Source organism: Hermetia illucens, chromosome 1, assembly GCF_905115235.1.
Source record: "Hermetia illucens chromosome 1, iHerIll2.2.curated.20191125, whole genome shotgun sequence".
Taxonomy (NCBI): Eukaryota; Metazoa; Arthropoda; class Insecta; order Diptera; family Stratiomyidae; genus Hermetia; species Hermetia illucens.
In genome coordinates, this window is record NC_051849.1 from 214,399,884 (window position 1) to 214,418,534 (window position 18,651).

Genomic DNA, 18,651 nt, shown 5'->3' on the forward strand with positions numbered 1-18,651 from the left:
TTATCCTGTGATCAGACATAGAGGGTTTATCGGACACCCTCCAATTCCGGATCATTCCGTTCATTTGGGTATTTCCTAGAGTTATATCTAGTACCTCCTGTCTGGTGTTGGTCACAAATGTTGGAGTGTTCCCTACGTTGTATATTTCTTACTTATTGCTAAGAATAAATTCAAGAAGGTACTCACCTCTACGATTGGTTTCGCTGCTTCCCCAGACTTCGTGGTGGGCGTTGGCATCGCAGCCGAGAAGAAGTGGTAACGCCCTTTTCTCACAGTTGTTCACCAGTTTAGCGACTTGTCACGATAGAATCCGAATGCCGTCTCCTGGGAAGTATCCCGATGCCACGACTGCCTCTCGAGTGCTCCTCCCGGCTTCCAGTAAAACTTGGAGAGCCACAAGGTCCCCGGTCAGGAACTCTGAAAGACATATGTATTTTAAATTACGTTTAAGAATTATGCAAGCTCTTGGTTTTTCACAAGAGGTGTCCCAAATTACCTGCATGCTTCCTCCTTGCAGACTCTCTTCTCCTTAGAACTTACCCTTGCAATCACTGCAGATGCAGTTCATGGTGGAGGTTTATCTGGGCTATCTAGTGCTGGCCATTGGCACCGTTATTGTTTGGAGCTCTTCTCCACTGTCCGAGTGTCACCCTCCTCCTCCGACATGGCGCTTTCCTGCGCATCGTTGCCCACCCTGAGCCCTAGGAGTCCTAGGTCTAGGTCGTCCAGCTTCTGCTCTTCACTGGGCAGCAGGTCTATTTCCCTGGTTGATCCAGTTCTTTCCGTCTCTATGGCCTTCGAGACTTCTTCAGGGACCTCGGTATGTTTTCCACCCGGTGCCTCCTCCAAGGTATCTTTCCTCGGCTTTTCTCTGTGCACATGCACTCCGACGTTTAATTGCCTCCCCGATCGTGAGGAGTTTACCCTTGCCGTCCACCTTGCTTCTGAAGACTCTCTATAGTCGGGTATGGAGATCTTCATTCTGAGCGATTAGGAGGTTAAGAGGTCCGCTGTGCCAAAGCCCCCCGTTTTGAATTCAAATTCCAGACGGTATTCAAAAGGTTCTCTCCACCAATTTGGAGGGAATACCTTGCCTTATGAAATTTATAGAATTCTGAAATAGAGTATGAAATAACTGATCCATTTTTTCAGTTGAATTTGGCATCATCGTTTGCGCATGTTGACGGTGCGATGGTTGATGGGGGTAGAGCGTCAGCCCAGCGTCATGGGTATCTGTGTTCGTTTTGTGATTATCTCACTGCTGTGGGCTTATCGCTTTCACAACGTTAAGTGTAATGATTGTGAAACTGAAAGACAATCTGACTGTGTGAATGTCCTCTACTCCACCTAGGAGCGAATAGGTCTAGGTCTGCCTTAATAAGGATTCGATATCTCCAACAGCTATCTGCCATCCTGGTCTACGCCATTATTCCATCTGAGGCAGGGTACGTCACATCTTCTTTTCCATAGACATTGTCCCCATAGTCGAATTAGTCCGTTTATTGCTTAGGAGATAGTCCGGCCTTGCAGATTTATTTAACCCTGAATGATCACTTTGCTGACGGTCATGATAGCATTTGATGCGTCTGGAATTGATAATAAATGGACCACTATCCCCTGAAATTCAAACCTAAGTACGTCTTCCAAAGATAGAACGTGTTTCAGTCTTGTTGGAAGAAAATGTTTCAGGGGTAACTTTGTCCGAGGTGTGAGGAATACGGGTAGATGCATATGACGAGCAGGACCGCCTTAGCCTGGGCATGCGGCTTGTGGTGACTTTTGCAGATAGTTTGGATTCGACACTTGTCTAATCAGTATCAATTCAGGCTGTGATTCGTCGTGGATATTCACTATCGAATTCAGGTCTCGTCTTCTCTATTGTTCAGAATTACTTCCCCTCTCCCCTTCACATTCCCGAGTCTTGTTGGCATAGAAGCGTGCAAGCACGTCTGGACGGGACACTAGAATGGCGAATTCAGTAACTGCGGGTGGGTCTTTACGGTCAATTTCGCCGACTTTTTAGGTTCTTGGGATAGTCCTCTCTTGTAGGTCGACTCCGGCACTGACTGATCATCAGCAATCCACAAGGTCATTACAGTCAATAAAATGAAAAGTTCCAAATATGGAAGCAAAACTATTTCGTCGTAAATTCGTCGACTATTACGGCACGTGGAAACTATTGTCTACTGTACCACACAGAATTACAGAATTAAAGGTGCTTCTGACGTCAAGCGTTAGCGAGTCTACTTCTAATGAGCTTTTCGAGCGCCTTCCCAGCAGTGTGAAGCATACAAAGTGGGCGATATGAAGTGCCTTGATCACTGTTTGGCTGCCAGTCAGTAAAGCAATGTTCTGTCCCCTCTAGTTGCTTTGGAGATTAAAGGAAGCACATCTGTCTATGGAGTATGCTTCTGCTTCGAATATGTTAGTGTGCTTTCCCATCGGTTCCAAGTACATTTTCCTTGGACCAATAACCCTGGTATCCACTCTCTCTGCTGTGAAGGATCCGTCACTGTAGCAAGCAATTAGTTGCTGGTTTCAGCAGTATGTCTGGAAGAACATCTTCCAGTTTGCCTTGTTACTCTAACGTGTTCCAAACTTCTTATTGGAGTGAAATCTTGTTGTCGGATTATCCCTTGGTATCAATAATTCGGGTACCGCCTAAAAACAACATAAAAGAATATACATCTTCCTTCAATTTAGGCAGCTTGGCGCCTGACCGATACTTCAATTTCATCCTGGACCTGTATTCAAATATTTGATAGCTCGTCGCGGTAATAATACCCCGCAACCTTGAGTAGTATTCATGACAATAGAATTTGTACCTGCCGGTACTTCTATTTGCCTACTCTTTAACATTTCCCCCAACCAGAAAGCCCCACTCCCTTGCGGATTAGGGAATCTTGTATCTCTTTATGCTCCTGGATTTTATTTCGGAGTTGCCCACAATGTCGAATCTGATTATTCTGTGATTTGACATAAAGGGCTCATCCAATACCCTCCAATTCTTGACCAGCCCGTTCATCAGAGTATTCCCTAGAGTTGTCTTGTCTAGTGCTGGTCACGTATGTTGGAGTGCTCCCTATGTCAGATATTTCTAAATTATTGCTAACAATAAATTCAAAAAGGTACTCACCTCTTCGATTGGTGTCGCTGTTCCAGACAATTGGCATCACAGCCATCCATAGTCTGTACCGATGATCCAAAGAAAATACTCCAACATCCGCTCCAGGACCTATATCGAGTGATCAGCAGAATGGACAAGTTCACAGCTAGCGTCATGAATCGGCGAGCTGAATCATTGCAATTTTCTTGCCCTCAATAACTGGCATGGGAGTAAGTTCCCAAATAAGAAACAGGTGAAACTTAGGACTAGGCATCATTGGAGGGTAACCCATTGAAGAACTTCACCTTGACGCCCATGATGCAAGTGCACCCTGGCTGAAAGTACGATATCTTATTTCCTTTGGCTAGCTACTTTTACTCTTAAAGTTTCCTTCCGTTTGAATAAGGATCCTAGAAGATTACTCCAAACTTTTAAATGAACAATTCGCGAAACCGGAAGCTTGACGCTTCAGGTATAAAAGGTTTTGTGTTTTCCTATGTGAAGGGCATAACGTAGGTCTCCACTGGCTGATAGCGTTGACCCGAGATATTTAAATCGCACAGTTCTGGGCAGGTTACTGCCATTGCCAGAACTCAGCGATTTAAATATCTCGAGTCAATGCTATTTTGGTAAATTTTGATACCGATTCTTATGATTCTTTTGATTAAAAAGGCAATGAAGAAAGAAAGGTTTTTATTTAGCACTAATTGTAACAAAGAACTAGTTTTATTTTGCACTAATTGTAACCGAAGCGTTTCCAAAGGAAAAGAACTGTACCCAGCCAAGGTCGGAGACAGAAGAGACCGGCTTATTTCCATGCGGTCATTTCTGTCCCAACCAACGGCACTTTCTCGCCGCTAATCCTCCACTGCCGTATCGAGTTCTAAAAGGTGGAGAGTTCCGCGCCATCTATTTGTCCGCATTCGTGAATCCTGCCGCGCCACATCACTCCGCCCCCAGATGAAACCTAGGGGGTTTCGGCGATCGATCCCGGAACTTCGTTCACCGTCAATCCACAAAGCGGACACGACGCTGCTTTGGGGCGCACACGGGTTTCAGCCTGGACAGAGAGACCGCCTTTTTATGTCCGCCGATCTCGAGCTGGAAGAAATGTTCTCCCCGCTCGAGAACGCGGTACGGGCCCTCATATGGAGGCTGCAGCGGCTTCCGGACGGCATCCGTCCTGACCAGAACGTGCGTGCACGTGTCCAGTTCCTTGGGTGAACAGGCAGGTGTGGACGAGTGTCGGGTGGGTGGTGGCGCTTTGATGCGTCGGAGATTGTCCCTCAGCAGACGCACCAACCCCGACTCTGTGAGACCCGATCTTTTGTCGAAGACCGGATCGCTTGGGAGTCTTGGGTTCTCCCCGTATATCAGCTCCGCGGGGCTGGCAACAAATTCCTCTCGGCGGGTTGTACGTAGGCCGAGTAGGACGAGAGGCAAGACTTGAGTCCAGGGCGGATCGTCGCGTGCCATAATGGCGGCTTTCAGCGTCCGGTGCCAACGTTCTAGCATCCCATTGGATTGTGGGTGGTATGCAGTAGTCCGCTGGCGTTTAAAACCCAGGAGTTTGCCTAACTCCGAGAAAAGGGTGGACTCAAATTGCATTCCCTGGTCAGTGATGATCACTGCTGGGACGCCAAAGCGAGGTATCCACTCTCGACAGAGGGCTTCGGCACAAGATTGCGCCGTAATGTCTTTCAGAGGTATTGCCTCAGGCCACCGCGTGAACCTGTCGATGATTGTGAGGCAATACCTGTAACCGTGCGAGTCTCGCAAAGGCCCTACTATGTCGAGGTGTATTGTGTGGAACCGCTTGGTAGTGCGGGGGAATGAGCCTACTTCTTTCCTTACATGCTTGGAGACTACACTTCTGGCATGCGATGCACTCTCTGGCCCAGGAATTGACATCCTTGTTCATGGAGGGCCAGAAGTATTTATCGGTGACTAACCGATTTGTTGACCTGATGCCTGGATGCGCTAAGTCGTGAACTGCGTGGAATACTTCCTTGCGAAAGGTGGCCGAAATGTATGGCCGAGGTCCCTTTTCCGAGTCTTCGCAGTAGAGCGAGAGGTTTGAGCCGAAGATGGGCAACTCCCGAAATTTGTATTTGGGGTTGGATTTGAGGCTCTGAAGTGCTGCGTCACCCTCCTGCGCCTTGGCAATAGCCGAGAAATCGAGTGAGGCGGGGATACGAGACAAAGTGTCAGCAACTATGTTGTTCTTGCCGGACACGTGCTGGATGTCTGACGTAAACTGGCTTATAAAGCTCAGGTGTTGAAGCTGACGAGGGGACGCTTTGTCGGGCTTCTGTTTCAAAGCATACGTGAGAGGCTTATGGTCCGTGAACACTGTGAACGGCCTGCCTTCTAGGGAGAAACGGAAGTATTAGATGCTCAAGTAAGCGGCGAGCAGTTCGCGATTGTAGGTACTGTAGTTCCGTTGAGCGGGATTCAACTGTTTCGAGAAACTAGCTTGCGACGCGAGCATTCAAACGAAGACGCGGTGAAATTTGCTCCGACACGGCAGGCCGCACCCACAAATGACCGCACGAACAGAGTAGATAACAACAACCCGAAGCGGACGCTCTCAAGCGCAGACCGAAATTAAGGGGGAACTCGCCAAGAGAATGGAGAACCCGCGGTGATTATAAACGCTTCGACGCCGTCTCTTGCAGCGATTATTACTTGCTGTATTCATCTTCCGACTCATCGTTTTTCTTTGACTTCTTGGCGGGCTTCTTCGATTGCTTTGATCGTTTCTTGTTTGCGCCAATATCGGTTCCACCTCCACCGAAAAAGCCGCCGCTACAGCCCCGACGCCATCACTCATCACCGCAGCCCCGCATGTCAACAGAAGCAGCACCGACCACAATGAACGGCGTTTTGCGGTAATGGAGACGAAGATGTTGTGTTGGACTAATGGCGTGACACGTTTTGATCACATCTGAAATTAGGATATCCGCGCACGATCGTAGAAAAACTGTGATAGAGGTGTTTTCGATGGTGTGGTCACGTAATTCATGCTAACGGTTTTGTTTCACACAAAAAAGTTTAAAAAGCCTGCGGAGAATTAGATTCTTCTTGAATGGAATTTTAATATTTCACTCGAATGTAAATTATTCTCGTTAATTATGATGCCAGCATTTTATTTGTATGGCTTAGGATGTTGATATGTTTGATAAGTTTGAACTACTATAACTTTGCCACTAATAGTTAGATTTTCATGAAACTTGGCATGTGTATGCATGAAGCTGTCCTCTATGTCGGTACAAAATTTAGTACACATAGGATGAACTAAAATGGAGTTTTTTAGTCAATTTCTAAAAGTTGATAATATACTATTAGTAAATTTATTTGAGCAGATACCGGAATGGGACATCTCTCAAAGTTTCGGAAAGTACGAATCGAGACCTTTCATTTGATACCCTACAGGACTATATCCGGTGAAAAAAATTTTTTAATCCCCCTTTGCATGTATGGGGAGCCCTCCTTTAAATTCCACCTAAATTTATGCCACTCGCCGTATGCGTGGGATTTCATGGTTGCCATCTGTCCACCAAATTCCATTCAGATCAGTTTATCGTGCGTGTGACAGACAGACAGACATTGAATCGATTTTAATAAGGTTTTGTTTTACACGAAACCTTAAAAAGGGAAGGCCTAGAATACATTTATACGCATATTTGACTCCGCGTTGATTGGAATTTAGTATTGTGCGTTTAGGGTTTACCTAAACCATCATTATTTTTTCTATCCAGGCTCAACTTACATAATAACATAGGTTCTGAGCAATGCACCTCTATACCGTGCTTATTTCACAAATTCATCTAAAAGTCCCAAATCGATCTAAAATATGACCACATATGTTGGACCCTCTCGACGCTAATATTTCTGGTTACTCATAAATCATGTGTGAATCACACAATCATTTGAACAATACCGCACACCCTCTCTTGACGCCAGCTGTTAATCCCTGGAAAATTGCATTCGAAGCGGCTGCGCGTTCCACTAACCCTCATAGTCGCCGGCACCCTCAAAACGCTGATCCATAAGGTAGTCTTTAACACCATCTGTTCCCTGAGGAAAACCATACTCGGTTAATGTTACAGGAATATACCACGTGCAACATTAATTGTTAGAGAGTTGCTTAGTCATGATCCTGTCGATAATTTAATTTTCCAATTATTGTAAAGTGTCCTCAATTCAGGGCTCAGAAGTGGACATTTTCGGTTATCTTGATCAACTTTTTGAAAAATTTTGAAAGCTAAAAACATTATTTCGGTTACTAGAGAAAGTAGATCAGATAAAATTCCAAATTTTTAGATACCATAAAAAGTATATTGTTCCCCATAGCCATGGAGAGTGCTGTACTATTTAGATTGATTTTGTGAAGAAGGAAGATGAGACACAAGATAACGTACAATTATCCATCGCCCGCATCCTTGCTCGTCTCAAATCTACCACACACAAGCATTTCCACGCCGGAAGTTTATAATATCTATTTCAAGTTCATCAGACAATTAAGATTGTTTTGGAATATGTGGGCTCTCCTGTCTTTCAGAGCGCATCCGAGACAGTGACAATTAGGGCTCCCTCCGATCTTGAAAGGGTCCTGCACACACTTTTCTTCTTGCGTTAATTGATACATCAATTGCTTCCGACAGACGTTGTGGGAGGTGCGACCCTAAACGAGTTGAGAACAAGAAGGGCTCCATTTGGTATGGATTTGAAAGACAAACAGGCAAATGTTTAGTCTACACAGGATTAGCTTTATTTTAAGACAAAACATATCCGACAAATATAGTTGGAATCTATTTAAAGAGAGGTTTTTCCGAAAAAGATTTCCTGGATGATTTACAAAGACGGCAAAGATACTGTGATCATCTTGTTGCTGATGGGATGTTGAGGGTGATGAATCTGTCTATTTAGCCTATTGTGAAGTCATTTGTATAGAACAGCCAAAGAGACGGAGGCGGCCCGATTTCATCTTTTGTCGCAGGTATTCCATTCTCGGTGAGGGTCCTGTTCAAAAATAATCTTCCGGACACTTTCCCCTAGAAGTAGAAAGTCATGTTTTAATTCGTAGTCATAGTAAATCTTGGAAAGATACAAACAATAATTGGAAGTTCAATCGATTAAAGATTCTTAGTGAAGTTTAAAATTATAAAGAAATATTAAAACTGGCAATTAGGGTATGGAACTCCGCCATGCTATTAACTTAGTATGCTGGTCCCAAGCCCAGGTAAAGGAGGAGGGTTTGAGGCAACGTACTCTGTACTATCCTCAGTAAAACAAAAATAAAATGCTGAGATCAGGGAAAGAGATAAATAGAGTATAGCTGAAGTTATTCTACTATGCTAAATCCTACCTGATCTCTCTTGGTGACAGGCCCCGCGACAGGTCGACCAAGAAAATGCATAGAATGTCGTTACAAACATGATGATCGGATTGAGTGACAAGCCTCGGAGAAATGCTAGGGCGTCCACCTCAGTCGACGCGGCAGGACGGGCCCGGTCCTGTCGAGAAATGGGCAAGGATTCTTGACGCATGGACGGCGTCAGGACGTAAGCAAATTAGTCCGTACACAACGAACAAAACAAATAGGTGTCTGCACGCTAAATGTTGGTACCCTAACTGGAAAGACCGAGGAACTCGCAAGAGCCCTTCGGAAAAGGCGCATTGATATCTGCGCTCTACAAGAAACCCGATGGTCTGGTTCCAAAAGCTGCGACATTGAACGCGAACGCGGTAAAAGTGGCTACAAACTTCTCTATTTTGGTAACCCACACACTCAATATGGTGTTGGCATTGCCATCTCAGAGGGTTTCCGTGATGCCATTAAAGAAGTCGAACGATTTGATGATCGGCTGATGAAGCTCACCATTATATCAGCTGATCGCACTATTCACTTCTTCACCGCGTATGCACCATAGACAGGCCGACCTGATGCCGAGAAAGATGCCTTCTGGCAACTTCTCGATGAAAAGACTTATCACGTGCCTGCTGACGATTATATAATCATTGCTGGCAACCTTAATGGTCATGTGGGTGAAAAGGCAGACGGTAACAGGTGCCATGGGGGAAAGGGGTTCGGAGCGCGCAATTAGGGTGGCGAGCGTATAATCGATTTTTCGGACACCCATGACCTTGTACTTGTGAATACATGGTTCATCAAACGATTGTCTCATCTTCCTACATTTTATAGTGGCAACAGTAAAACGCAAATCGACTATATTCTCATAAGACGCCAACATTTTACCACTGTCACTGATTGCAAAGTCGTTCCCTATGAGACCATCGCACCTCAACATCGGCCGTTGATTGCCGTCCTGCAAATTAAGCCACCGATAAAACAGCGTGAGGAACGCACTGGCCCGCCGTGTATTAAATGGTGGCGATTTGGTGAGAAGAAAGAAGAAACGGTCTCACTCATACGACTGCCAACCATTACGAATGTGGAAGAATCATGGAACCAAATGAAAGACACGATCCACAAAGCGGCCTCTGCAACCCTTGGGGTCACCAAGCCAGGTAAGCGGTACATCAACCGAGATACTTGGCTTTGGAATGATGATGTTGAAATGAAGGTCCGTGAAAAGAAACGCCTCTACCACAAATTTCTCGACGATAAAACACCTGCTAATTGGCAAATTTATAAGAATGCCAACCGGGAAGCAAAGAAAGCGGTCGCTGTCACCCGAGCGAACCATTTCAAAAATCTTTACGATAAACTGGACACTCGGGATGGCGAGAGAGATCTGTATCGACTTGCTAAAAGCCGTAATGAACGCACACAGGATATCGAACACTTCTGTTGCGTTAATGACAAGAACGGTACTTTGCTTACCAACCGTCGAGCCGCAACGGATAGATGGCGACAATATTTCGAGCAGATTTCAACTGAAGAATTTGCTCATCTTCCACTTCCACAATCATTGCCGACATTTGGAGCAGTTCCACCTATCAGCGCAACTGAAGTCGAGGAGGTAATAAAACAAATGAAATCGGGGAAAGCAACAGGACCTGACGACATCGCATCTGAGCTCTGGAAAGCGAAGAGCTGGGACCCAACACTGTGGCTCAGTGAATTCTTTAACCGGGTTATTCAGGAAGGAAGAACACCATCTGACTGGCAAGAAAGTACCACTGTTCCAGTATGGAAAAAGAAAGGTAGTCCAGCAGAATGTTCAAATTACCGTCCGATCCGGTTACTTTCCCACACCATGAAGATTTTTGAACGCATTCTAGACAACCGTATTCGCGAAATCGTTGAAATAACCGTGAATCAAGCCGGATTTGTCAAGAACTGCGGAACTACTGACGCAATACACGCTGCGCGGTTACTCATGGAGAAACACCGTGAGAATCATCACCCTCTTTACATTGCCTTTCTGGATCTAGAGAAAGCGTTTGACCGTGTACCACACGAACTCATCTGGTATGCTTTACGCCAACACTTCGTGCCGGAAGAACTCGTGCGCTCTACCACGATCCGAAAAGTAAAGTTCGAAGTATGACGGGTGTATTAAAACCGCTTCGTGTCTCTGTTGGTGTTCATCAAGGAAGCGCCCTCTCACCACTCCTCTTAGTTCTTGTTATGGACGCCATCACACGGGATATCCAATGTCCAGCGCCCTACACACTGCTTTATGCAGATGATGTTTTCCTAGCATCTGATAGCAAAAATGATCCCGAGCAACTTATTCAAAAATGGAATGATCGCCTCATGCAACACGGTCTCAGATTGCATTTAAACAAAACTCAATTTTTGACGACCGATCCCCATGAAACAGGCACAATCACTGTCAGCGGCAGTGATCTGCCCAGAACTGGGTGATTTAAATACCTCGGGTCAACGCTATCAGCCAATGGAGAACTGCGTTATGAAATTGCTTCACGCATTAACGCAGCCTGGATGAAGTGGCGTTCCACAACTGGTGTTCTTTGTGATCGACGTATCAACGAACGTCTCAAATCTAAAATTTACCGCAATGTCGTCCGTCCAGTCGCTCTCTATGGTTCTGAGTGTTGGCCGACTATAAAAGACAATGATCGGCGTCTTGCGGTAATGGAGACGAAGATGCTACGTTGGACTAGTGGCGTCACACGTTTAGATCACATCCGAAATGAGGATATCCGCGATCGTTATGGGGTTGCACCGATCGTGGAAAAGTTGCGAGAGAGGCGTCTTCGATGGTATGGTCGCGCAATTCGTGCAAACGAGAATTCACTTGCCAAGATTGGTCTGAACATCGAAGTCGACGGTAAACGACCAAAAGGCAGACCTAAGCAACGGTGGCTTGATACGCTGGATGGCGATTTGAAAGCCTCGAGATTGCATGTATTTTTCCAAATTGACTATAGAAGCCTGGCCTCTTCATATTCCTGTTCTACCTTACACAACACCTCCTGGACTACTTTTGCAGCTCCTACTGAATTTGTGCTGTTATCGGGACGAACAATCTTAGGCTAACCTCTTTTACAGACGAATCTTTGGAAAACCGCCAGGAAGGACTTCATCATAAGATCCAAACATATCGCCAGATGGACGGCCTTAGTAGCTATGCACACAAATGATACAAGGAGTTTCCAAGATACCCGAGCAAGTAGTTCCGACCCCCTAACTGCATCCTAGGCTACTACCTTGAAAAGGTTCTCGGTGAGAAACGAACCACGATTGACCGGTATTCGTTGGGATACAGTGGGAGTGCTGAACCCGTCGACAGCTTTCTACTGACGTTGGTTGAGTAATATGGGCTTAGCTCAGCCAAGGTGGTAGTTGTGTCGAGTATTAACGGCTAGCTCTTTGGGGACCCTGGTTAGGTAGTATGCATTGAACCGTTATTTGGAGACTGCGTCGCCCCGAGTGAGCAATAATTTATGTTTGGGTCAGGGGTCAGCTAATCGTAGGTCAGACCTTTAGGGAACTGGGGTAGGGGATTTATTTCTAAGGGTACATCCCTTCCTGATTATTGCGATTCGCTTCCTTGCACTCGATGCGCAGGTACTGTTTCCATGCATTATAAAAACAATAAAACGAAGGAGATAGTAGGGATGGAGGAAGAATTGCCTGCATTTGGACACTGGAGGGCTGAGACACCCAACGAGACACTAGAATACTCACGGCCAAATAAAGAGAAAATCTCGGACGGGTGGATTTGGACATAAGTAGAATATGAGCGCAGTCGACTGTCCTTTCAAGAGCTAAGAAAGAAAGCTGTAACTGGAAGAACTCCTGGACTGCATTTCTTTCTACATGTGGACATAAGCAGCAAGAGAAGACGCGCGAAAAGCAAAACCAACCGCACTACACGCCGAGAACATATCTTCCAGAGTGAATTGGCGAAGAAACGAAAAGGAACTGTCTAAAGTTAAAGCAAATACGAAGAGAGGAAAGGAAACGAAGGAGAACTAGTTAACCAGCTTACCATCAAATGGACGGAATGCAAGACCCTTCCGAAAGTCCTCAGTGAGTTCACTATAAGATCAAGCTTGCAGAAAGCAGAGCATCAGTGCCTTCTATATGGAAGACAAATGATGGTGGAATCCCGTTGAATTAGTTTCGAAGACAAAAAGCAAGAGTATCCAAGTGAAGAGGAAAAGTATGGCTTCTAGTCGAGAGACTACTTGCTCCCTGGAAATCAGAGGTCTGAACTCGCCTTACAGAAAAAGACGAAGTGGAAGAGGCCATCAAACGTGCATGATCGAAGGCAAATAATGCCTCTGTGAATTTTCGAGGTGCCGAGTTGCCGAGGAGGTTTCTTAACAGCGGGAACATCAGAATTGGTTGGCTAGAATATAGGGTACAGGTTCGGGTAGCGGGAAGAGAGTTGCGTACTCCGCAGTGATCGTGGCGCGTCTGGTAAGAGCATGGCAAAAACTGCGGACTTGGGGCGGCATTCAGTCTTCAGAGCGTAACTATAAAGGGTTTGGATATGGCTAATAAGATCCGCATCCTAAAAAATTAACATGCACCGAAGTGTACCCGCTCATGAGTTGCTAGTGCAGTTCGCTGAGGAGGTAAAAGCTGATCTAGTGCTAATCAGAAAGTAGTATCGAGACAAAGATCCAGTTTCATTGCGGCCCGACGTATGGCTGATACCTGGGTTCAGGACAGCACACGACTTCGCGTTATTGCCCAATATTAAGAAAATTACTTTGTCTGAATTCGTCGAATAAGACGATGAATTCCTTCCGACATAAGCTTGATTCTGCTTTGGGCATGTAAAAGGAGATCCTGGTTGGGAGTGACTCCAATGCCAGCTGACTTGAATGGGGCATGCCTCACCCAGACTCCGGAAGGGAACGGACCCTGGATGTTGTGGCAATGATGGGGCTCGTCAAACCCAAGTCAATGCCAACCTTCTGGCGCACAGGTCGCCGAAGAATCTTTTCAAACATAACATTCGCGTATAGATCATTAATATCCTCGGTGCAGGAGTAGCGAGAAGCCGTCAAGAGATATGGACATAGACTCTTGTCAAAAGGGGGGGGGGGGGGGTGAGTTTCAATATTTTCTTTCCTACCAACGTACTTGATTAGGGTGATCAGAGCTTAGTTTGGAGTCTGGAAGGAACTTAATAATAATAATAATCACGACGAGCCGACTCCCCTTGTGAACGCGGGAAAACGGCTGAAGAAAAAGAAGAAGAATTCCTGAGGATGTGCTGTCGGCACGGCTATTTGCGGTTGGAGCCCTTGTGGGAGTTTCATGGTGGTTGTGACCAAAATGCGGGCAAAACTTCCGGGGGGGCTGCAGTACAATTAGGGTGCTGTGCCCACTAGTTTCGGTGAAGTTGCTGGAATGCGGAGCCTCCACTCAGCACAAACCAATATGTTAGTCATGGCATGGCTCCGATTCCGGTCTCCAAATCAATCTGTGTCTGAAGAGAACCGTGGGATTATGCCTATATCACAAACATTCACGTCGAACCCCCAGGACCATCGATTCCTTACCTAGCTTCTAAGCAGGTATGGAGGTTTTCACTTTTACCAAGACAAGAATGATCCCCTGACTGTGTGTTCTGTAATGGGGTTACGGACGATCACATCTTTTGAAGAACCCTGCAGTGGTCCACTGAATAATAAATCATGCTATGTCAACTTCTGTTGGCTAGTACTCTTTGACACACAATTGGCATTGGTTTTTTTGCTGCGGATCCAGCGCAGAGACTGTGTGAAGCGGCCTGTGTCTAACCGAGTTTTATTACAAAAGACGAATCTGTTCTCACAGCAAGACAGGTGCACTATTACAGTTGTAGGAAAACATTTCCCAGAGGATATTCCAACTGTGATAGAAACCAAACTTTCCGTTGCCTGCGGAAAGCTAGGAGCTAACGAAGCACCTGGGCTGGACTAATATAATGTGGCTCTGAAAGCAGCGATTTTTATCGCAAAAGTGGATCATCCCCACTTTTAATATCTGCTTGAAGGAGGGTGTCTCTAGGAGGCAATAGGAAAAGGAAACGCTGGTGATACTACATATTGAAGAAAAACACGGCGTCTTAGAAGCCATCCTTATGTGACCCTATTTGCTTCTTGGAAGTATGCGGAAGCAGCTGGAGCGCATTATGTGCGGTTTGTCCGAATTGTATAGGAAGCAGGAGATATGTCAAAGCAGGAGAGCCGTCGAGAGCAATACAAACAGAGCCGCAGCACTGCTGTGCTGAAACCAACCGTACAAACCTCCCGGAGTGAGGCGGCAGATGATTTAGTGGTTTTAGGCTGGAATTCACTGCCGTCAAGCTGGGTGTACGAGCATCAAACATAGTACACCTAACCCGAAGCTCTCAAAAGTAAAGACTGACAAAAACGTCGGCCACTGGAAACCGACTGAGAAGCGAAGGGCGACTGGTGTCCTGCTCAAGAGTCACTACTAGAAGGCCATGCATATTCCCAGCAAGAATGTAAAGAATAAGGAGGTCGATACTGTCGACGAGCGGCATAGAAAGGACCTTGCTAAATACCAGGCGAATAATGAGAAATATAACAGAAAACACCTGACAGACGAGCAGAACGTGAAGCCTACGACTTTCAAACGCAATCGATCCCAAGACGAAGTCGAACAAAAACACAAGCGGAGCAAAGTGGGCAAGAGCTCAGATGTGAAGCATCCGGTTGCCGAAGGTAGCTAAAGACAAGTTCGTCCAATCCCTGCGTCTTTAAAACCTCTGGGGTCTTAAGGACAATTGGGTAGTTATAAAGGAGGAGATGCCAGCTAAGCAGCCAACCTTTCCAGCTCCGTATAAACGGAGAGTACCTGGAGGCACTGGAAAAGATAAGACTATAAAGTGCGGTTCGGAGTCAGAAACGCAAAGGTGAAAGTCTTTCTGTCTTCAAAACCGGACAACAAGCTCGATACGATCAACGGCACCAACGAGCTGTTGCAGGAGATGATGATCGACGATTCGACGGAGCAGGCGGGGCAGAGAACGGGTATATATCCTCGGCTTATATGACTCATGACCGATTAATTCCACCAGAAGAACGACAACATTTGATGAACACAATAGCAATAAAGAAGACCAACGTGTTGATAGTCTGTGGTGCCAATGCAAGGCATACACTTTGGGGCACCTCGAAAAAAACGAGAGATGTGATTTGATTTTATTCTAAATACAAATCTATTGGTGTGTAAAAGGGACAGTACACCAACCTTTCATTTTCCAAACTCGAAGAACTGTGACGGTTGCGAAGAGGTCTTTGATATCACCCTACTAACTGACAGTGGGATTCTTAAAATGGAGAACTTGAGATTGTCTGACTAGAGATCCTTCTCAGATCTTATATACTTTTAGTTTAGACTCACCGCAGAGGCCTGCAAACGCATCAGAGACCCTCGGAAGATTGACTGCAGGAAGTTTGGTCAAGTTGTCAAGAACAAACCTTCTGGTGTGCAAATTGGCGAGATTGGCACGACAGATGAACTGGAGTCAAAGGTCGGGGCTCTAGAATAGGCATTCGATACCGCCTTTGAAGTCCCATGTCCTGCTAAGTACAGCAAAAAGACACCATGGTGGAATGATGACCTGTCCAACCTCAGGAAGCTGACCAGGGAAATTTTCAACATCTGCTACAGGCACAAATTTTCGCAGCTATTCAAGGACTGCCTGAGGAAGCACAAGTTAGCCATCAAGATCGCCAATAGAATGAAATTTTACGGGATTCAAAAAACCGCGTATGCAGGTGCTTCCGAGGCTCTTCTGTCTTGCCTGGCAGATGCTCTTAATGTACTCCTGCATTATGTACCTTTGGCGGGTACAGTCCATGTCCCGCTGTCAAGGGTGAAATCTAATCGCACTATTTGGCACCCGCTTATAACAAAACCTGATCTCGGGAACTCCTCTGTTAGACGCGTGCAAATGCAAATACAAGATAACGGCGGCCTGCAAGGGACACTATTCCATAGGGGACCATGCCGCCAAACTGGGCATATCCTACAATTCGCTTTGCCGAAGCTGCGGAGAAGAGAGTGAAGGCTTCAGGTAGTTCCTTTGCGATTGCCCAGCACTAGCTAGAGTCAGGCTACGGACACTAGGTAAACTATTTTTGGGGACCTCAGAGAGATTTCCAGCTGGAGGGTGGAGGAGTGGCTTTCCTTCGTGAATGCTATGGACTGGGTCTGAAGATCTGAGCCGGCTGGACTATGCCTCCTTGTTCTCATAACAGCAGTCACGGTCTTAGGAGTTTGTGGCATCAAAGCGGCGCACCATAACGTTAATTGGGTTCCTCGGAGCGGCAACTGAGCTCATCGTAAATACAGCCTAAAGCATATAAACAGCATAACTCACATTTTTAGTCCATTTCCTCCAAATATAACTGCCAGCATGATGGTTGTATAAATCTCGATACTTGGCTTGAATATCGTAAATCGTATCCTCTTCACAAACAGTCATAAGATCGGTGTGACCTGCAGTAAGAAACATGTTGAGTTCCTTATTGCACTAGAAAGCTCATTTCAAACCATCTAACTTGTGAGGGTGTTTATTAAACGAATTGGCCTCTCCTGTCGAGTGATCCTTCCAATTTGATATTTGGAGTCGTCCCACCAGTATGCAGCTGCAGGATCAGATATGTGATTCCATTTATATATTAATTTTACAAAAATGGAAACGTACTATCTGCTTTCAGCTTCTCATAAGCTGCAGGAAAAATTGGAACCTTGGCCCCTGTCACGAAAGATACTTGCATACGTGGCTCCCCATGTTCATCGAAGTAAGAACTCAGATCCTTTCCAGCGAATGCAGAGAGATACTTCATAGTCTGAAAGATAAAATGAAAGGATCGCTATGAATTCGTCAATTTATGTAAGCAAATTTAATGGAGGTTAACTCACGGCACTATTAGGTTCCGAATGGTATCGGATCATCTTTGTTAGATCGAATACCACATTGTTAACTACAAACCAGGCATCATCCGGTTGGTTGTGGATTACTACTTCGTCTGATGTGTAGAACTTCAATTTATTTGGAGGCGGATGTGGAATTCGGAAGTCAACCTCTTCCTCAGATGTTGTAGATGAAGAATCTTCACTGGAGGTTGGCATGTTTGGTGGTAAGCTTGAAAATATAACTTTCGGAATATAAGATTGATTGACAGCTGATGGCTTACTAAATCAGAATTTTTGTGAAAGTTTCAAGTACGCATTCGAAATGCTAGAAGACTCACTTCGAAACAAGGACATTTCTGCTCTCACTTGGTAGTGAAGGACGTGCTTCCAATTGAAACGGGAAAGCTTGGTACCAGGAAGAGAACATATTTGTGGATATGACGAGTGAACCCCCCCCCTCCCCGAACTTGAGGAATTTTCGGGTAAGACCGGAGTTCACAGTGATGAGGTGTCACTTGATGTAAGAAAATGGAATTATCTTTTGCATAGGAGGTTACTTGACAAATTACCCTTAACCCTAAGAGCTATCTGTCGGTAAACCGAATTGATCTGCTTTCTTTTCTGAGCGTTCGAAAGTGACGCGCAGAATGGTTCGCACCATTCCGGCTAGAAGCAATTTCTGATAGTGTTTCGGCCCACCAAAATTCAGCAACAGTTTTGCAAGTGCCGCTATTGCACTAGTGGCCTTTTGATATGCATATTCTAGGTGTTCCCTAAAGCTCAGCTTGGCATCAATCATCATCGCCAGGTATTTGATAGCCTACTTCAAGATAACTAGCGTTCTTCTTTCTATGGTTTGTTATTAAGACCACTTTCTCATCCATCAGGATCAGCCCGGCTCTTTCTAGCCAGGACTTTACCGCCCTCCTTGTATCCGTTGCGTAGAAGTCCACATCGTCTGGGTACTTCGTTGCAACAACTACATTAAAGTCAACTGCAAAGCTGACAATCATATCCTCTGGAACGTGAAGACCAAGCACCTCAGTACTGAGCACTGTAGTATCACCAGTGTGACGAAATATTCTTTGGAAGTCTCATCCGTTTCGAACCAGAGATTCATCACTGAGGGGTAATCCTCCACCAGATTTGTTAGGTATCCAGAAACAAATATGTCAACCAAAGTCTAATTAATTCGATTTCAGTTGGCAGAGTT

General features: G+C 45.5%; 1 protein-coding gene across 1 annotated transcript; it reads right to left on the bottom strand.

Moving 5' to 3' along the window:
* Positions 1–7,933: 7,933 nt before the first annotated feature.
* LOC119661751 (cytochrome b5 domain-containing protein 1) lies at positions 7,934–17,701 on the bottom strand. The gene is made up of 5 exons (XM_038071221.1): positions 17,445–17,701; positions 17,227–17,371; positions 17,081–17,167; positions 16,900–17,018; positions 7,934–8,163 (listed from the first exon to the last, which is right to left on the bottom strand). The coding sequence occupies exons 1-5, from the start codon at positions 17,652–17,654 to the stop codon at positions 8,035–8,037; spliced, it is 690 nt and encodes a 229-aa protein (XP_037927149.1). The 5' UTR covers positions 17,655–17,701; the 3' UTR covers positions 7,934–8,034.
* Between the last annotated feature and the right edge of the window lie 950 nt (positions 17,702–18,651).

Excerpts from the sequence above, each read along its gene's own strand:
- LOC119661751 (XM_038071221.1), bottom strand. The coding sequence starts at position 17,654 with ATGCCAACCTCCAGTGAAGATTCTTCATCTACAACATCTGAGGAAGAG. Across the intron at positions 17,372-17,444 it reads ATTCGGAACCTAATAGTGCC|ACTATGAAGTATCTCTCTGC; the intron begins GTGAGTTAACCT and ends TTTATCTTTCAG. Across the intron at positions 17,168-17,226 it reads TGAGAAGCTGAAAGCAGATA|CTGCATACTGGTGGGACGAC; the intron begins GTACGTTTCCAT and ends CTGATCCTGCAG.